This window comes from Meleagris gallopavo, chromosome 20, assembly GCF_905368555.1.
Source record: "Meleagris gallopavo chromosome 20, MGAL_WU_HG_1.1, whole genome shotgun sequence".
NCBI lineage: Eukaryota > Metazoa > Chordata > Aves > Galliformes > Phasianidae > Meleagris > Meleagris gallopavo.
The window spans coordinates 3,399,216-3,414,779 of NC_139423.1; the positions used below are offsets into that span (position 1 = coordinate 3,399,216).

Consider the following 15,564-nt stretch of genomic DNA (forward strand, 5'->3'; position numbering starts at 1 on the left):
GCCGTGCCGCTCCCCGCAGCGCACGGAGGAATGCGGGCCCGCGGGAGGCGCGCGGCGGGCGGCTGTGGGCCGCGTGCTTCGTGTCCGCCGCTCTCGTCGCGGCTGCCGGCGCCTTCTTGGCGTGGAGCTCCCGGAGCGCTGAGGACGGCGTCGCCGAAGTGTTGGCCGGGCGAGGGGAGACGCTGCTCGACAAGTTCGTGGAGGTGCCGTGCTCCGGGGACTACGACGGCTACCGGAGGTTTGAAGGTATTTGGGGATCCCCGCTCTTGCGGGGAGGCGGAGCGCTGGGGCCGCTCCCCGTGCTCCTCACATAACGCTCTGCTGAGGCTCAGGGGGAGCGGAGTAAACTTTCTGCTAATCCCGAGCAAGAAGAGATATCTTCTTGGGAGATGTCTCTTCTTCAAAGCACTCCTCCTGTGAAAAAGCAGCTCAGCTCTTCTTTCAGCCTGGCTGTGTGTTGAGTGTGAGTGGTGAACTGTGCCATGACTTTTGAATCACAGAAACATTTAGGTTGGAAATGACCTCTAAGAGCATCCGGTCCAACCATCGACCTGCTCCACCATGCCTGCTAAACTGTGTTCCTCGATGCCACAGCTGCCCTCTTCTTGAAAGCTGTTATCCAAATCTAGTTCTCCTTTAGCTGTTAGACAGATCCATTCTCTCTGATTCATTATGTGGCTGACAAAAGCTTACTAACACAAAGCTGGAGTTGTGTGGGAGCTGCAGTGAGCTGCTTGGAGCAGAGCATCTCTTCCAGCAACGCTTCTGGTGGGAAGCGGCCATCAGCCCCAAGGATGGGAGGTGGAGGGGATAACTGCCCGGTCCTGGTCCTGTTGGCCAAAAAATTGATGACCAGACAGAAAGTGATGTACAGCCTGCAGTCAAAAAAGGCCTTCCCAGTGTTTATGTGGTAGGGTTTTGGAGAATTCATTACATATGAATTACATATTACATTACATTCATTACATATATTCATATAGTAGATGTTCTTGGAGCCAAGTAAAGCACTGTCAGGAAGCTCCTCACAAGAGAGCGTCCTCAGTAGGAGGACTTTTTGTTTCTGAGCATGAGAATGCATGTGTTCAGTTTTAACTTCCTGCAGTAATTGTAAGGAAGAATGGCTGCTGGCTGTACTTCTGTAGTTTCAAGGCCAAGAAATCTTATGCAGCCAGTGTTGCTGCAGGTTTGGTTCTTAAACTCTGAACTGGGGTTGAATCTGTCTGCATTCTGCTACCAGGCTTTGGTTTATCAAAAAACAAACAAGAAAACTCATCAAAACAGTTTTTGCCCTATCTCTGGCTTATTAGAGGAATGTTCTCAGCTGGGGACTTGTGGTCTTGGCAGCCCCGACAGCCGTTCCTCAGCACGGAGAAGGAACTTCATGGATGTCTCAGCTGAGGAATGAATGGATGCGTTCTGTGTTCTTGCAGTGTGGGAGGAGCAAGCGTGCCCTCTCTTGACTGCGTATTAAATGGCTGATGTGGTCGGCATCAAACCCAGGAACGTGCTGAAGGCACGAGGGGGAGTCGCCTTGGATGGGTTTGTATTCAGAGCCTTTGCATTCGCTCAGTGCCCGCCAGAGAGTGCCTGTGAGCCGCCCGCAGTGCTCCTGCTGCACGCGTTACTGGGAGCTTCGGGTGGCTGTACCACACGGACTGCTGCTCTGCCAATCTGCATTCGGCTCCTCAGCTTTAATCGCTTCGTCGGAAACAGCTTTTTATCACTGAAGAGCTTTTATTCTGGCGTGGCATCCACAGCTGCTGGTGCTGTGTCAGGAGGCACGCTGCCATTACCCTTTGGTGTCTGTGCACAGTTCAGATGAGCTTTTGACTTATGCACCTGCCCCTGCTCCCCCTCGATCCAGTCCAAAAGAGCATCTGGTTTGCTTCAATAGATAACAGTGGTTGGTGTCACAGAGCCTTATTTCCATAGTACTGCTCAGCAGAAAACTCGCTTCGTACAGCTATAAAATGTGCTCAACTACTAAGTTGATGATGTTTGCGGAAGATGAGGCGTGCTGTGAGCAGAGTCTGATCCTTGCAGCCAGACCTTTGCTATTTCTGCTCTCCTGAGATATGGTTAACTACTTAAAACTGCTGTGGTTTCCAGCGTGTTTGATGAAACTATGCGTAGTCCTGTGTGTGCCGGCATACTGTGTCAGGGTTCAAAGCTTCTGCCACTGCTGAGGCTCAGATCCTTTCCCAGAGGTGAGGTCAGTGGATATGGAAAGCAGTTTTAACAGTGGGTCCAACACTGAGATTTCTGGTATTATCATGACAATATCATCTTGCCCATCTCTTTTCTCTTAAGAATCATCCCTGTCTTGGCAGTGAACCTCTTTCGAGTATAGGCAAAGCTGGGATATAGGCACCTAGACCCTGGGTCCTGTTACTTTCTATTTTCTGTCTGCTGATTAGGGAGTATTTCTGGTTTTCAGTGTTTTGTACATTTCTCCTTTACTCTGATTGGAAAAATACAACTCCTGCATCCAAAGCTGAGTAGCGTATTGGATAAGTGATGTTGTTTTTGCTTTCCAAAAGGCACAGCTTTGCAGAAGCTACTGGGTACTCTGTAATGCTAGCCTATATTCTCATGAGTGCAGATTTTGGAAGCATGCTCTTACTGCTTTAGTGCTCTCACGTGCAGTGGTTTCTTGGACAAAGATGACACATTTCTTAATGCTGAAATTGTTTTCAACAACACGAGTGGTTCTAGTCCTTCCACAGTTTGCATCCAGTGTTCATACCTTGCTTCTGGTGCCTGCCTGATTTCATGCTAGACTCTGTTTTTGTTTTTCTTCTCAGGTTGGAAAAGCTTCAGCTGTTTCTTTCAGAATACCTCCTGCTCTAGCATTATCTTTGCCAATTTTCTTAGCTTAGCAATATGTATGGGAACTGCTGAGTCACAGCCTGAACCACTGACTGAGCACCTGGGGAAAAGACCCAGTCAGCCTTGGGAGCACAAGTGAAGGCAATTAACATGTGCAATTGGAAGAGGGGCAGCCTGGCTGCACCTCTCTTAGATCTCATTTGAGGGCTGACCCCTACTGGGGAAGGCTCTCTTTTTGGAGATCCTTCCTTAGTGAAGCTTTCCCCTGCAAACCTAGAATCTTCTGATACAGGTGAGCAATCTTCTTCCCTTCCTTTATAGCATCTCTCTATTGTGTCAGTCCTACTGTCATCACATCTCTGTTGTCACACCTTTCCCATTGTATTGATATATCCAATTGCTACACATTGTAACACTCCTCTCTAAAGCTAGTTTTGCTAAATCCTGACTCCAGTACCAGCCTTTCCAGAAGGGTAAGTCCTGCACTGATGTTTGCAGCCAGAATTATAAAGCACAAATCTCTTCTGAAGAAGCAAGTCTTTCTAGTGTCCTTTCTGGGGAGTCATGCAAGGAAGGTTCTGTTTAGATGAATTGCTGTGGAGCATTGAATTTCTCCTTTGAATTTCCTTTTTGCCACATCTCTCCTTGAACACATGCTTTCCCTTATCTCTAAGAGTTTTCTTTGCCATTCATGCATTAAAGAGTCCTTTTCAGTGGCAAAAGGAAGGTCATTCTGCTCTTTTGTCTCTATCTGTCAAGAAAACTTCATTGGTTTTCTATGCTCAGCTTTCTCCTGAGTGTCTTAGAATCTCATTTTTGTGTCAGTCTGTTATCTCAGTTTTTTTTAAATCCTGTTTTGTAGCAGAATAATAATAATAAGTGTACTGCAGCTTTCCAGGCTTGTGCCTTATGAATTTGTTGATATCTTTATACCCATAGAATGTTAGCTGAGGTGTGGAATACGTGGTGATTTGTGGTTGATGGTAATTATTCTGCATGTCTTTGGTGAATGAATCTTGTGGTTCCTAATGAAATGTCTCATAAGTGTTTTCAGTTCTGGCAACGTAAATTCGTTCCTTTTTTGGCTGTTTCTGTGCATCTGAGAGTGTTGAATTGATGGAAGCCGTTTCTCCCTCAGCCATTTGTCCTGCTCTTATGATGAGCGTTTGCTAGCGTGGAGGCACAGATGTCTCATCATTCAGCTTCTGAGATGCTTTTCAGGCTGGCATTCAAAAGTGAAGAGCCAATTTTTAACCTATGCATACGGTGGAGCCTTTATGAGCTTTAGGAGAGATGAGAAATAGTTGGCAGTGTTTACTGGCTGCTACTTTTTCCCATTTGTGACTGCTAGGTTATATGCTACAAAGGAATATAGCATTTCCAGTGCTTGCAGTGTTTGACTGGCAAATGGTCAGTGTCTGGGATTGAGAGACTGAAAAAGTTCAGGATTTCCATGAGAACATTGTCCTGCTTTTCTGATTGCAGAGGGAGGGGGTAATTACAGTTCTCCTCAAACATAGCACAGAACTCACCCTCTCTTCCTCTTCCCTTCTTCCCCCCCCAATTCATAACTTAGCTCAACTTTTCCACCTGGAAAGCCCTTGTCAGTTGAATTCTATACTTTTGGGGCTGGTGCTGTGTTGCAAAGTGCAGTTTTCAAATTCTTAAAGCACCTTCAGGTCCCTGACAGAATTTTTGCATTTTTAAGTGTATTGTTTTTTTCTCTCCTGGAAACACTCCATTTCTGAAGAATGGGATATTTCGATTCTGCTTTTGTTCACAGTGTCAAAAGGAGAAAAGTGAGCTTGGGGAGCAGCGGTTCTGGTTCATTTTTGTTATAATGTTGTGTTCTGTGCTGGCCTTGCGGTATGGGTGGTTCACACTGTAACCTCTGACGTTTTTACCTGCTGCTTTCATAGATCATCTTCAAATAATTCAGCATGTGCTTCCTGGAATTTGACTCTTGAGCTGACCTCAGCGAGTTGTTGCTGGTAGTCAGAAAACAGGCAGAATTGTTTGGGTTGCAGCAGGCAAATCAAGGTAGGAAACCAAGTGGGTTACATTTTTACCCCAGTGGTTTCGAAGGAAAAATTGCTTTTCAGAATAGTTGGGTGTTTGCTAGGAATGCCCTTTGTATCTCCAGTTTAAATACACATCAAATAAGTGACTTTTTCAAGTGTGCAGTTGGTACATGTTGTCAGCAGGTTTTTCACCCACATCTCCTTGTGGCTCCTCTTTCTTCTCAAGGTGCTGCTGTAATTGCAGGGTTTTGCAGTGTTGAAGCAGCCGAGGCACGTCCAGGACGCCAGTGTGAAGTCCTGCAGAGCACTTGTACTGTGGCAAGATTTCTTTTTGTCACTCTGTGCTCATTGTTATCATCAGATGCTTTTGATCAGAGCAGACTGACGCTTTGGCTTGCACAGATGAATGGAATTCTTTTCCTCTTGTAGCAGTGCTTTGCACCCTCTCCTTTGTTCCGAGGAACAAATAATCTCTGAAGAGCAGCTCAGCAACAGGAAAGTGTGTTGGCAAATGTCAAAAATGCCTTCATTCGGATTCTTCCATAACTTTACATCTGTAAATGGAGTTTCCCCAGGAAAATGTCTAATGCAACATCCCAAGGTCTGCATTGACTCGGAACTGATTTTATTTCTTGTTCTTGCCCGAAGACAGTTGTGCACCAGACTTGTAGTTTTAAAAGAAATTTCATTTATTCTTCATTCCTCTTACTGCTGCTCCTTTTCCGTGAACTTTTAATATAAAATTCATTGCAGATTGACCTAGCATTGAAAGTGAATTCTTTTATTGTAGGTCCAAATGCTTTTGGCCATGACACTTTTTAATGCAGGGTCCATTATAAAATGTTGCCCTTTGAGGTCTGTTTGTAGAGATACCACATTCAGAATGTGATTTGCCCTCTTTTGACTCTCCCTTTTGCAAATGGTGTGTACTGGATCTCTGTCTGTTATTTGAACACTTGCTTACACCGTGAAGAAGAACTCTTTGTAGTTATTTGCTATTGAGTAGTTTCAGTTGATAGAAATGCTGGCTGATTTTGAACTGTTAGCCTGAGATGGAGGGACCCGTTTGGCTCTTGCCTTGCCTATCTGAAGGCTAAAACAGAGCAGGTAAGGGGAAATCACTGAAGATCATCTTCCTGAGACCAGTTATATAATTAAGAACACTTGTTTGTACTGCTGCACTTAAATGCAGACATTTTGCCCTTCTTCCCATCTGTCTTTTTACATGTACATATGTACAGATGTCTCCAGCACAGCCTGACTAGGCAAGGGGCATCTTCTTTGGCTGCAAGTGCTAGATATGCTCAGCAGCATCAGTAAGTCTGTTTTAATCCTACACTGGGATTTTGATAAAAAATATTCTGTGGCTCCTGATGTAACTTTTGACTCTTGTTAACCTGAAAGGGGGGTAGGAGGACATTCATGGGGATTTGGTTGGAAGCTTTTTGGGAAGGTGGTCTTTCCTTTTGTGTTTCAGGGTGCACTCCCAGGAGATGTGGAAGAGGTGTGAGTGATGCAGTGATCACCAGGGAGGAAGCAGAAAGAATCCGTAGGTAATTCTTCTCCTTAAATTTCTACCTGCCGTGCCAACAGCGTGCCCCATTTCAGGTGTAACAGAAAGCTTGCAAGCTGAAGGAGGGTGACTTAAACTGATTAATGCATTAAAGTTGTGTGTATCTTATTAAAAGCTACTTTGCACTTCTGTTGTAGTGGGGGCTCTTTCATACAGAGTCTGCATAGGTATGTGGGACACATGGGTTGTAGGGGGAAAAGAAAAGAAAATAGGATTCTCTGCATTAAGTAAATTTTGAACAATTTTGGCCTGTTGTTCCAATTTACCTTCAGAAATAAAAACAAACAATAAAACCAAACATAAATATCCTTTCAGATGATTTGCTTTCTGGGTAACTACGACCTGGTGCTGACCCTGTAGTTCTCTATGAGCGCAGTGATGAATTTTAATCAAACAGCATGGGACTGTCAAAGTCTACAATTAGAAAATCTGTGGGTTTTGTATTTGCTTGTTTTGTTTATGTTTAATTTTGGCCAGACCGTATCTGAAAGCCAGGGTTGTGGGTTTTTTTTTTTTTGGGAAGGTGTTTATGGCCTTGTGTGTAAGAGGTGTTCCTGTCCAGAAATGTTCTGCAATGTGTAGATACTTAATTTTCATGACTAAGTGCATAATTCAAATAAAAGGTAGCTTCTCTTTTTTACTTAACTGGGTTGTATTTGATGCAGTGAATAACTCTTGCTGGAAAGTTGTGTGTTTTATGTAATGACATTAAAGGACAAAGTGATCAAGACTTCAGTTCTCATCTGAGGTTGTTGTTTTGCCTGCAGAATAGCAGAGAGGGGACTGTCCTTGGGAGGATCAGATGGAGGGGTGAGCAGTGTCCTCTTAATTTTTACATTCTCTTACTTCCAAGGAGAGCTTTAAGATTAAAAAGAGGAGATAACGGATTTGGGGAAGTTGTCTGGAAATTTATTTTCTATCCTATTAATGCTTTTGCTAGCACTATAATTGACTTCTGCAGTACAGCTGGCACATTTCCTATTAAGTTAATATTTCTAGTGCCTCTCTTGGTCTGGTTTAGTCTTCTGCAGCTGGAACCAGCTGCCAAAGCAGAAGAACTGCACAAGTTTGATTTCTTTTTGAGAAACCAAATCACAGCGGTTCACAGCTGTCACGTAAAGGCTGATTTTTGTGTAGTGACAAAAAAAACTTCATGTAATGTCTTCAGCAGAACGCTGAATTACATTCTTTAAAAGTGGAAAAAAACTCATCTTTTTCTCTGCATTTTTTCCCTCTTTGTTCTCAGTTTGTTTTTGTGTATGAACAGATACTGTTTGTTGAGTATTTGTAAACATAAGCACTTCTGTGGGCCTCTGCTGAATTGGGACATTTGTTGGAAGAAAAGGAGAAAAGTTGTGATGGAAGGGGAAAAAAAGACTGTTTTTTAATTATCCTTGGGACTGCTTAGGAAGATCTGCAAAAAACATTTTGAGACCTTTTAAAGGGGAGGAGAAATGGGGGAAAATTACTCTTCTGTAATAAAATTTTGTTGGTCTCAGAACTGTAGGCTGTGATTCTCTCAGGTTCCTTGCAGTGTGTGAATGTGAGAAAGCTGTTGCACACAGTGACTCCTTAGGGAAAGGTGCAAAAGGAGCTGTGTAGTTTTGCTTTGAAACATCACCCAGAACTGCGGGTGATGTTTCAAAGCACTGAAAGATGCTAAAGAGATGAGCTGAAAAGCATTTCTAGAGGATAATGTTCAGGACAACCCTTTGAATGTAGTTCCTTTACCTAAATTTTCTTAGCCTTTGCTTTTTTTGTTGTTGTTTTTTTTCCATTCTGCATTTTTTTTTTTTTTTTTTTTTTTTTCTTTCTTATTCAATGTGTGTTCTTGGATTCCTGATGTCCTGGAGTGAATCTGCTCCTGATATTGCAATCTTGGCTCCCAGATCTCATTAAATAATGACTGATCTGTGCTGATGATGTGTGGATGAAACGTCTTTCTTCACTGAAGCTTTTTGTCCTCTTTTCAAGCCTCTGATCTACGTAGCATACAAAATGCCTCAACTCTCATTTCATCTGGCCACCTTACTCTGTGCCTTATGAGCTGCAGGTCTGTTGACTGAGATTATGAGCTGCTTTGCTTTACATGTCTGAGACTTGAAAGTCCATCCAATTATGTTTGTTGTTCGAAGACTAAATTTTTCCTTAGAAATTCTTTCAATAATTCTTCACTTCTCCTCTTTGATTCTTTTTAATTCTTTCCTTAGTTAACTTTATCTCCATAGTTCCAAGCTTCAAATTCCTGCTGTGGGGCAGACTATTTTCATTCTGATTTACTCCTATTTTAAATAGCATCTTTGCTTGTCATATTTGTATTTTGAGTTCACAGAAGTAGATTTGTGTGTGTGGCTGTAAGTTAATAATTTAAAGAGCTAAACTTGTAACTCCGTCAATTCTCTCCCTTTGCCGTCCTTTCTGCTTCCTGGGGGGACTGAAGGGTTGCACAAAAACTTGTTTCCTTCTCCATACTTTTGTTTTGAGAAGATTCTGTCTGACATGGAATTACTGAAGTGTCCCAGGAGTCATACCCCAGATGTTGTGCTGAACTTTCTGTCCCATATTCTGTTATAACTACTCCTAAATCGGTGTATTTGCCCACATGCCCATTCATGTACATGCACGCACTGAAGCTAGAAGAGGATGTGTAATTTTCTGGTCTGGCTTCCAGCAGAATCTAAACAGAGGCACCTTCTGCACCACTGTACTGCCTTCCTGTACTCTGCAAAATAGCTTTTTTTTTTTTTTTACTGTGTTCTTTCTCTTTCCAGAATGTAACTTGTGCTAGTTCTCTTGGTGTTTCTCAACTTTTTTTTTTTTTTTTCACCTTAATAAAGCTAATGACTTTCTTCTCTACCCAGTATTTTCTTGCATGCAATCCCTGCTTACGTTACCAGTTTGACTCGCTCACATCTTTGGAGGTGCTGCCGTCAGAACATCTCTCCAGCATAAGTGAAACTTGACTCATTTACTATCAAAGCTATTGGCACTTTGAAGCCAGGGAAAAGAAACCCCCTGGTGCAATAGTCAGCTGTGGTACTCCATTTCCTATGCTGCTGCAAAATTGACGTTAGTAGCTTTTTAAACCTCCTTCTTGCAGGGAAATCTATGCTTCTCATGACTGAAAGAAGCAAACAACGTGTGGCTATGATGCCAAACAAGGGTTTCTGATGTGGGCACGCACACCCGTGCACAGTATGGTATTTCTGCAGGTAATATCATTCCTTGTTCTGCTTTCAGCCCTTTTAACCAAATTCTAGAGTCCTTAAAATGCTGTCCTGATTTTTCAGGGGAAAAGATAAAGCCTCTGCATAGTATTTATCTTATCACATACATCTGCTCAGATCCTGCAGTTTCCTTCTTTCTTGCCTAGCCACCAGCCAGGCACTTTGAGACAGCTGTCAGTTTGTACCTGGCAGCGTGCCTTGCCCTGTGAGGTAGGGAAATTGATCCTTTTTGCCATATGCTGAAAAAAGGTGGCTATTTTTGTGGCCTTCTTGGATCTTTTTTGCAGTGAGAGAGGTGGAAAATGTGATACTAACAACACTTAAGTTCCAAAAGAACCTTCCTTTCCTTTTTTTTTTAAAGAAAGTTTAATTTCTTCTCTGTAGCACTTCTGTTAAACCATATCTCATAAACAGATCATATCATAGAATCATTAAGTTTGGAAAAGACCTCCAGGATCATCTAGTGAGTTGTCAAACGTGAATACATGTGGGTATGTTTGCATTGCTCCTGCCATCTTTCAATAAACTTTGTAGAGCTTTCTGCCTGGGAGCACTGATCTGAAGTACAGACTAATGGAAGGTGGTCAGCCAGCTGAACTGTAAGTAATGGTGTTGACACAGTCCTCTACGTGGTATTCTTCTGAGTATAAAAAATGGTACTGAAAATATTGAATGCTCTGGAATGGCGGAGGCTAAATTAAATGTGTTTCAGCTTCTTTCCCAGTTAACTATTAAAGAAATTGCTGTGTTCATAATCAAGTCCCTGCCTACGTCATTCAGTTATTTTTTCCTCCTGTCTGAAACAACCCTGAGGAATATTCTCTTATCGTTTTCAGTCTTCTTTGTCTGACTTCGTATTGTGGTTATTGCCTTCTCAGCTATGAATGTCACCACTTCTTGGGAGTGCCTTGTATTGATCCACTTGACTGTTTTGGTCTCTGCCGCATAGCTGTGATCGTCTGCAGTGTGTGGAAAGTGTGCTGGAAGTATTTGGAAAGAATACTTAATTTGTTCTTAAATTAAACTTACTGTCTCAGATATGTCCTGCTACTTCCCTTTCTAATCTACCTTGGCATTGCTGCAAGCGTATTTTTGAAGCTACAGAGGAGCAGTTTTACTTGTTCCAGCTGTAATTTAGATTATTGTACAGAACCAGAAACCAATGAAATGAAAATATGTTACTTCTGAAGCCTGAGTAAAGCTTATGCTCATCCAAGAGCAGCTCTTGCAGTAAGGTGACTTGTTTCTTGAACAGTCCTCTGCAGTCTTTAAAGAACTTGTGTGAGAAGCAGAAGTCTGAAAAACTCACGTCTGTTTAAGTAGCCTGTTACTTTATATGTTCTTAAAGGTTTGGGAATAAATTTGGGTGGATGTACTGAAATAAGTTTATTATCTCTTTTAAAATAGAGACTTTAGTGGAGCTCCCATCTCAGCTCTGAAGCTAAAAACAGTTGAGCCTCCAGCAATTTTCTCTTGCTTGGGTTGTCATGGGTGTCTTTCCCAAATGTGATCCAGAGAAGGAGAGAGATAAGTGTGCTGAGGCTTGGGGTGTAGAGTGTGTTTGAAACCATACTGCTGGCTGCCACTGCAGCTCTGTGTCAGTGTGCTGACCATTTGCTGCTGTGCATTCACCAGCCTGTCTTTTATTTGGTTAAAATAAAAAGCAGTTTCTAAAGGTGCTGTCCCAGCTATGCCCAGAAATCCTGCTGTAAGATGGAGTTATCATTCTTTCCAGGCAGCTCACCTGTGGATGGTATGTGGTGCATCAGGAAATGCCAGATTCCCAGATGAGAATGCTTTTTCCAGGATATTGTGCCTCAAAGATGTCACATTAATGTTAGTGGCAGTCAGGCTAATCCACTGCTGCTACTTGATGTTTTCAGTGCAGCAAGGAAGGGTGCTATTAAGTGAGCATGTTTTTAATTACTATTTAAATTATAGGGAAAAAACATGTATTTTCTGGACAGCAAGGGACGTAAAACAGTGTACTTCATTCAGTTTAGGAAAATATTTTATAGAGGTAGCTTTCTATCGCAGCAAATGTGAATACTGACCTTTTTAGATTGATCTGGAGCTCAACAGCAGCATTTGGCTTGAGTCAAATGGAGAAATGGATTGATTTATTTATTTCCATGTATAAAATCTTTTCACTCTTTTAGTTTTTTGTTATAGTTTACAGCAGTTTAGAAATTGGAATAACAAAGTGGCTCCGGCAAACCTTAGAATTATAATTGTTCTTTAAAGCAAACTTTTCTGTTTTAAATATGAGAAGTACACAGCAACACATGGTGAAGAAATCTTAATAATAAATGTTGGGCAGGTTAAATATTAGTGTTGCTATTTGAGCACTTCATAAATACTGGAAAATGAGTCATCTTTATGTGAAAGGGGAATGTCTTTAAGACTGGTCCAGGAACACAGTGTCTCACCCTGGGGAGGAAGGCTCTGATAATTCTGTATGCTGGATTTGAATCTCAGGAATAGTATTCTGCTTTATCCATATGGTCCCTTAATCTTATGGTCATTTATAGAACAAGCTGGAGGAGGTTTGCAGTTGTAAAATAAGCATTAATATTTTGGATGTGAAGCTAGAAACTGATACTTTGACTTGGGAGGGTATGGCAAGTGAAAGCCAACAAGACGATTTATTAAAGTTTGTTAAATAATGATAAAACCTTCTCAGACTCTTTTTTTTCCTTTCCCAGGCATCAATTTTGGACTTGCACTCTGGAGCTCTTTCACTAGGGAAGCAATTTGTTAATCTGTACAGGTAATTTTAATGTGAGACTTTGACTTGCTGTCACTCCTGTAATCCTACACCTTCAGTATTCAGTCCATAGGGGCTGGAAGATTTGGCACTGCCAGCTGCAGAAGTGCTTAGATTTACCAAGTTTTCCATGGCTAGTTGAAAAGCTGCTGTGGCTGGAAAACTTGCATTATCTGTTGTTAAACTGGACTTATTGAAAGCTACTCTTTAGCAGGTAGTTTGGGGGATTTTTGGTGTTTTTTTTTCTCTCCCTGCTTCCACGCTTACAGTCCGCAGTTGATCAGCAGTGGGAGAAATCAAATAGTCTGAAATAGTGTTAAAAAAAAACTTGAATCCATATGCTTGTTTCATGTGGGAGGGGACGTTTTTCATGCCTTGGGAATTCCATTATCAGTTGCTGTATCTTGATCCTTTAATCTTTTAACTTTTGATCTTTGAGCAATGCTTTGGGAATTTCACACTCAAGCATTTGTTGGATTTTAGTATTGTCTCTATACATGGGCTATTAGTAAAGCACAAATTTGGAGAGAATGCAGCACGGTTTACTGGGCAGTCTGATCCAGTATCAGCTATTTTAGATTTTTATTTAATTTTTTCAGGTTATTTGGGGACAAAATTCAAGACATCTTCACAGAAGAGGATTTTGCATTATATCGGTAAAAAAAAATCCAATGACTGCTGAATGAACTACAAAACGTGGTATTTTTTGTACGGTGTACGCTGGGGGGGCTTATCCTTAGTGATGGGTTCAGACATGGAATTGAACTTCAAGCTCAGAATAGAATCACTGAGAACTAAGATGTCTAAAGTTCAAAACAGCAGATGTTGTTTAGTTGTATCACTGATGTCAGGCTGGTATTGATGGTGTAAGTGGAATCAGATGGTGGCAGCACTGCATTTCCCTTCCTGCATAAGGGGGTGATGGCTGAAGCCCAGTTCCAGACCTGCAAGCAAAGAAAGCTGTTTGCCTGAGTTCTCAGATCATATTATCTGAGCTGTAAACTATTTTATCACTAACTCCTGTTTGACATCTGTTATCCAAGAGACGTTAGGTGATAAAGACAGTCCTCTACTACTGTCAGAATAGGAGTGTTGGTTTTTTTTTAATGGGAGATGAAGTGTAGGAAAGCATTAAAAACGATGAAGCAGGAAGTGGAAGGACTTCAAATTACTTCCTGGGAAGCAGAGCATACTTTCCTCCCAAAGAAGCCAGAATATGAAATGTGCTATAATGTTATAGCTTTGGCATCTGATGCTTTCAGCTTTCCTGTAGACCTGCTCATCCACTTAATGAAGACAAAAAACATAATGAGTTCCATGTGTTTGTGAAAGTGTGTTGCCAAAGCTTAGGAACAAACATTCTTTAATTGATTAGACACAATAAATCTTCAGTTAAGCATTTTAGTTGCTTTCTCATAATTTAAAATGTGCCCGGCTTGAACTTTTAGTCTAATTTTAATGATTTTCTGCTTTTTTAGTCATTTTTTCTTGTCTTTATGAAGGAATTTGACCTCCCTCTAGTGGCAGAAAGAGAATTAAGTATTCAAATATGTTAATTGATAGATATATTCCATTTAGACAGCATATGTTATTAGTTTTATTAGCATAGCAGTTTTGTCTTAAGTATTAACCATTGAAATTTTATTATTTGACCCAATGTTTTTTTGATATTTCTGTCCTTGCTGATGACATGTACTTCTACCCCCAAAAACATCACAAACATATTATGATTTTTTTATTACAATTGATTTTAGAAGGTATCCAATATCTGCCTCACAAGACAGTGGAGAATAATCTGCAAGTAATTTGTGCTGCCTTCCATTCTGTTGAAGATCAAAGAATCTGTGAAAATAACAAAAGTTAGTGGGCAAGAGGTGTCCTGAGCAGCAATTCATGCTAGTTTGTGACCCCTGCTCTGTGGGGTGAGAGGGCTGCTAGAAACATCAGTATTACGTTGGTGCTGCGTGCCAATATAGGAGATATTTCAGTCACAACCCGTATCAAATGCTTTTGTTCATACTAATGGCAGTGCTTTAATACAGACTGCAGTGCATTATGTCCTAATGAATGATTTTATGCTATTCTTGGGAGCGTTTATCTTCATTACTTTCATTCACCTACTAAGGTCTGTTTAAAAATACACTCTTGAGAGAAATAACTGGGTGTAATTCATGTCTGAGTATTACTGATTACAACAATAACAAATCTGAGTAGGCATTTGAGCCAGGAGGCTGGTTTCTAAACTATTTGTGTCAGAACTATGTTGTTTCATAAGCTAATACAGTTTCAAAGCTGATGCTCTTTCTCCTGTCTGCCAAGCATATTGCAGCAGTTCCTCCTGTTTCATGTAATAGATGCATCTTTATCCACAAGTAAGGCCTTTAAATGTGTGCTTGTTTTTAAGGTTGTGACTTCAGCTGAAAACAGTACCATCAAAGCTTTATTCCAGAAACTTCCCAACTTGTTAAGGCACAGACACAGAATGAGCAGAGGGAGAACTAACAGCTTGCTTTCTGCCTTTATTCGTTGTTCATGTGTGATTTCTGTTGAAACTTTCTGGATATAGAAGAGCATTGTTTTGTCTGCTTCTGCTGCCTTTGGTGCTTTTCTCTGGGAGCTGTGCAGGGATACTGACAGTGAGCTAGAGAAGCTGAGTGGTTTCGTGGAGCTTTGTGACTATTCCTGGCACTGTGCTGGAAATCTCACTTTGTGCAGTGCCTCTAACAGCATATATATATATTTTTTTTCTGGTCTGACAGCTGATATCTTTGAGAGATTTTTTGTTTGACACTTGGTTCTTTTTCTCAGTCCTTTTTGTGGCTGCTGCTGCATTAAGCTGGAAATTTTGCAGCCTGGTGTCTACATACTTTTTTTTTTGTCTCACTTCATATTATTAGAAAGTACGTATTAAACTCCCTATGTAGAAAGCTGGCTGAACTAGGGATTTCCTGGAGTTTCTGTGCACTTCTAGTAGTACAGTATGTGCTCAAGAAGGAAGAAGCATTTAGGCACTCAAAGGTGCACTGCTGCTTAGGGCTTTTTTCCAGCAAGTCTTTGCAGCGTGGGTTGCTTGTTTGAGTATCAGTGGAAATCTGCAGTTTATTCGGTATTTGAAGGCAGCAGCACGCAGGGGAAGGGGAGGCCACA

General features: G+C 41.4%; 1 protein-coding gene and 1 long non-coding RNA gene across 2 annotated transcripts in view; both read left to right on the forward strand.

Moving 5' to 3' along the window:
• Positions 1-15,564, forward strand: part of OGFOD3 (2-oxoglutarate and iron dependent oxygenase domain containing 3) — a 36,032-nt gene that overhangs the window by 195 nt on the left and 20,273 nt on the right. The window contains exons 2-4 of the mRNA XM_085240296.1: positions 20-246; positions 12,356-12,420; positions 13,017-13,073. Of these exons, the coding sequence (XP_085096422.1) occupies positions 31-246; positions 12,356-12,420; positions 13,017-13,073 (338 nt within the window). The 5' untranslated portion in view covers positions 20-30. The remainder of the gene's footprint in view (positions 1-19; positions 247-12,355; positions 12,421-13,016; positions 13,074-15,564) is intronic.
• On the forward strand, positions 254-4,893 carry LOC146543064 (uncharacterized). Its single transcript, XR_014887465.1, has 2 exons — positions 254-1,539; positions 2,805-4,893. It is a non-coding gene; the product is annotated as an uncharacterized LOC146543064 (long non-coding RNA).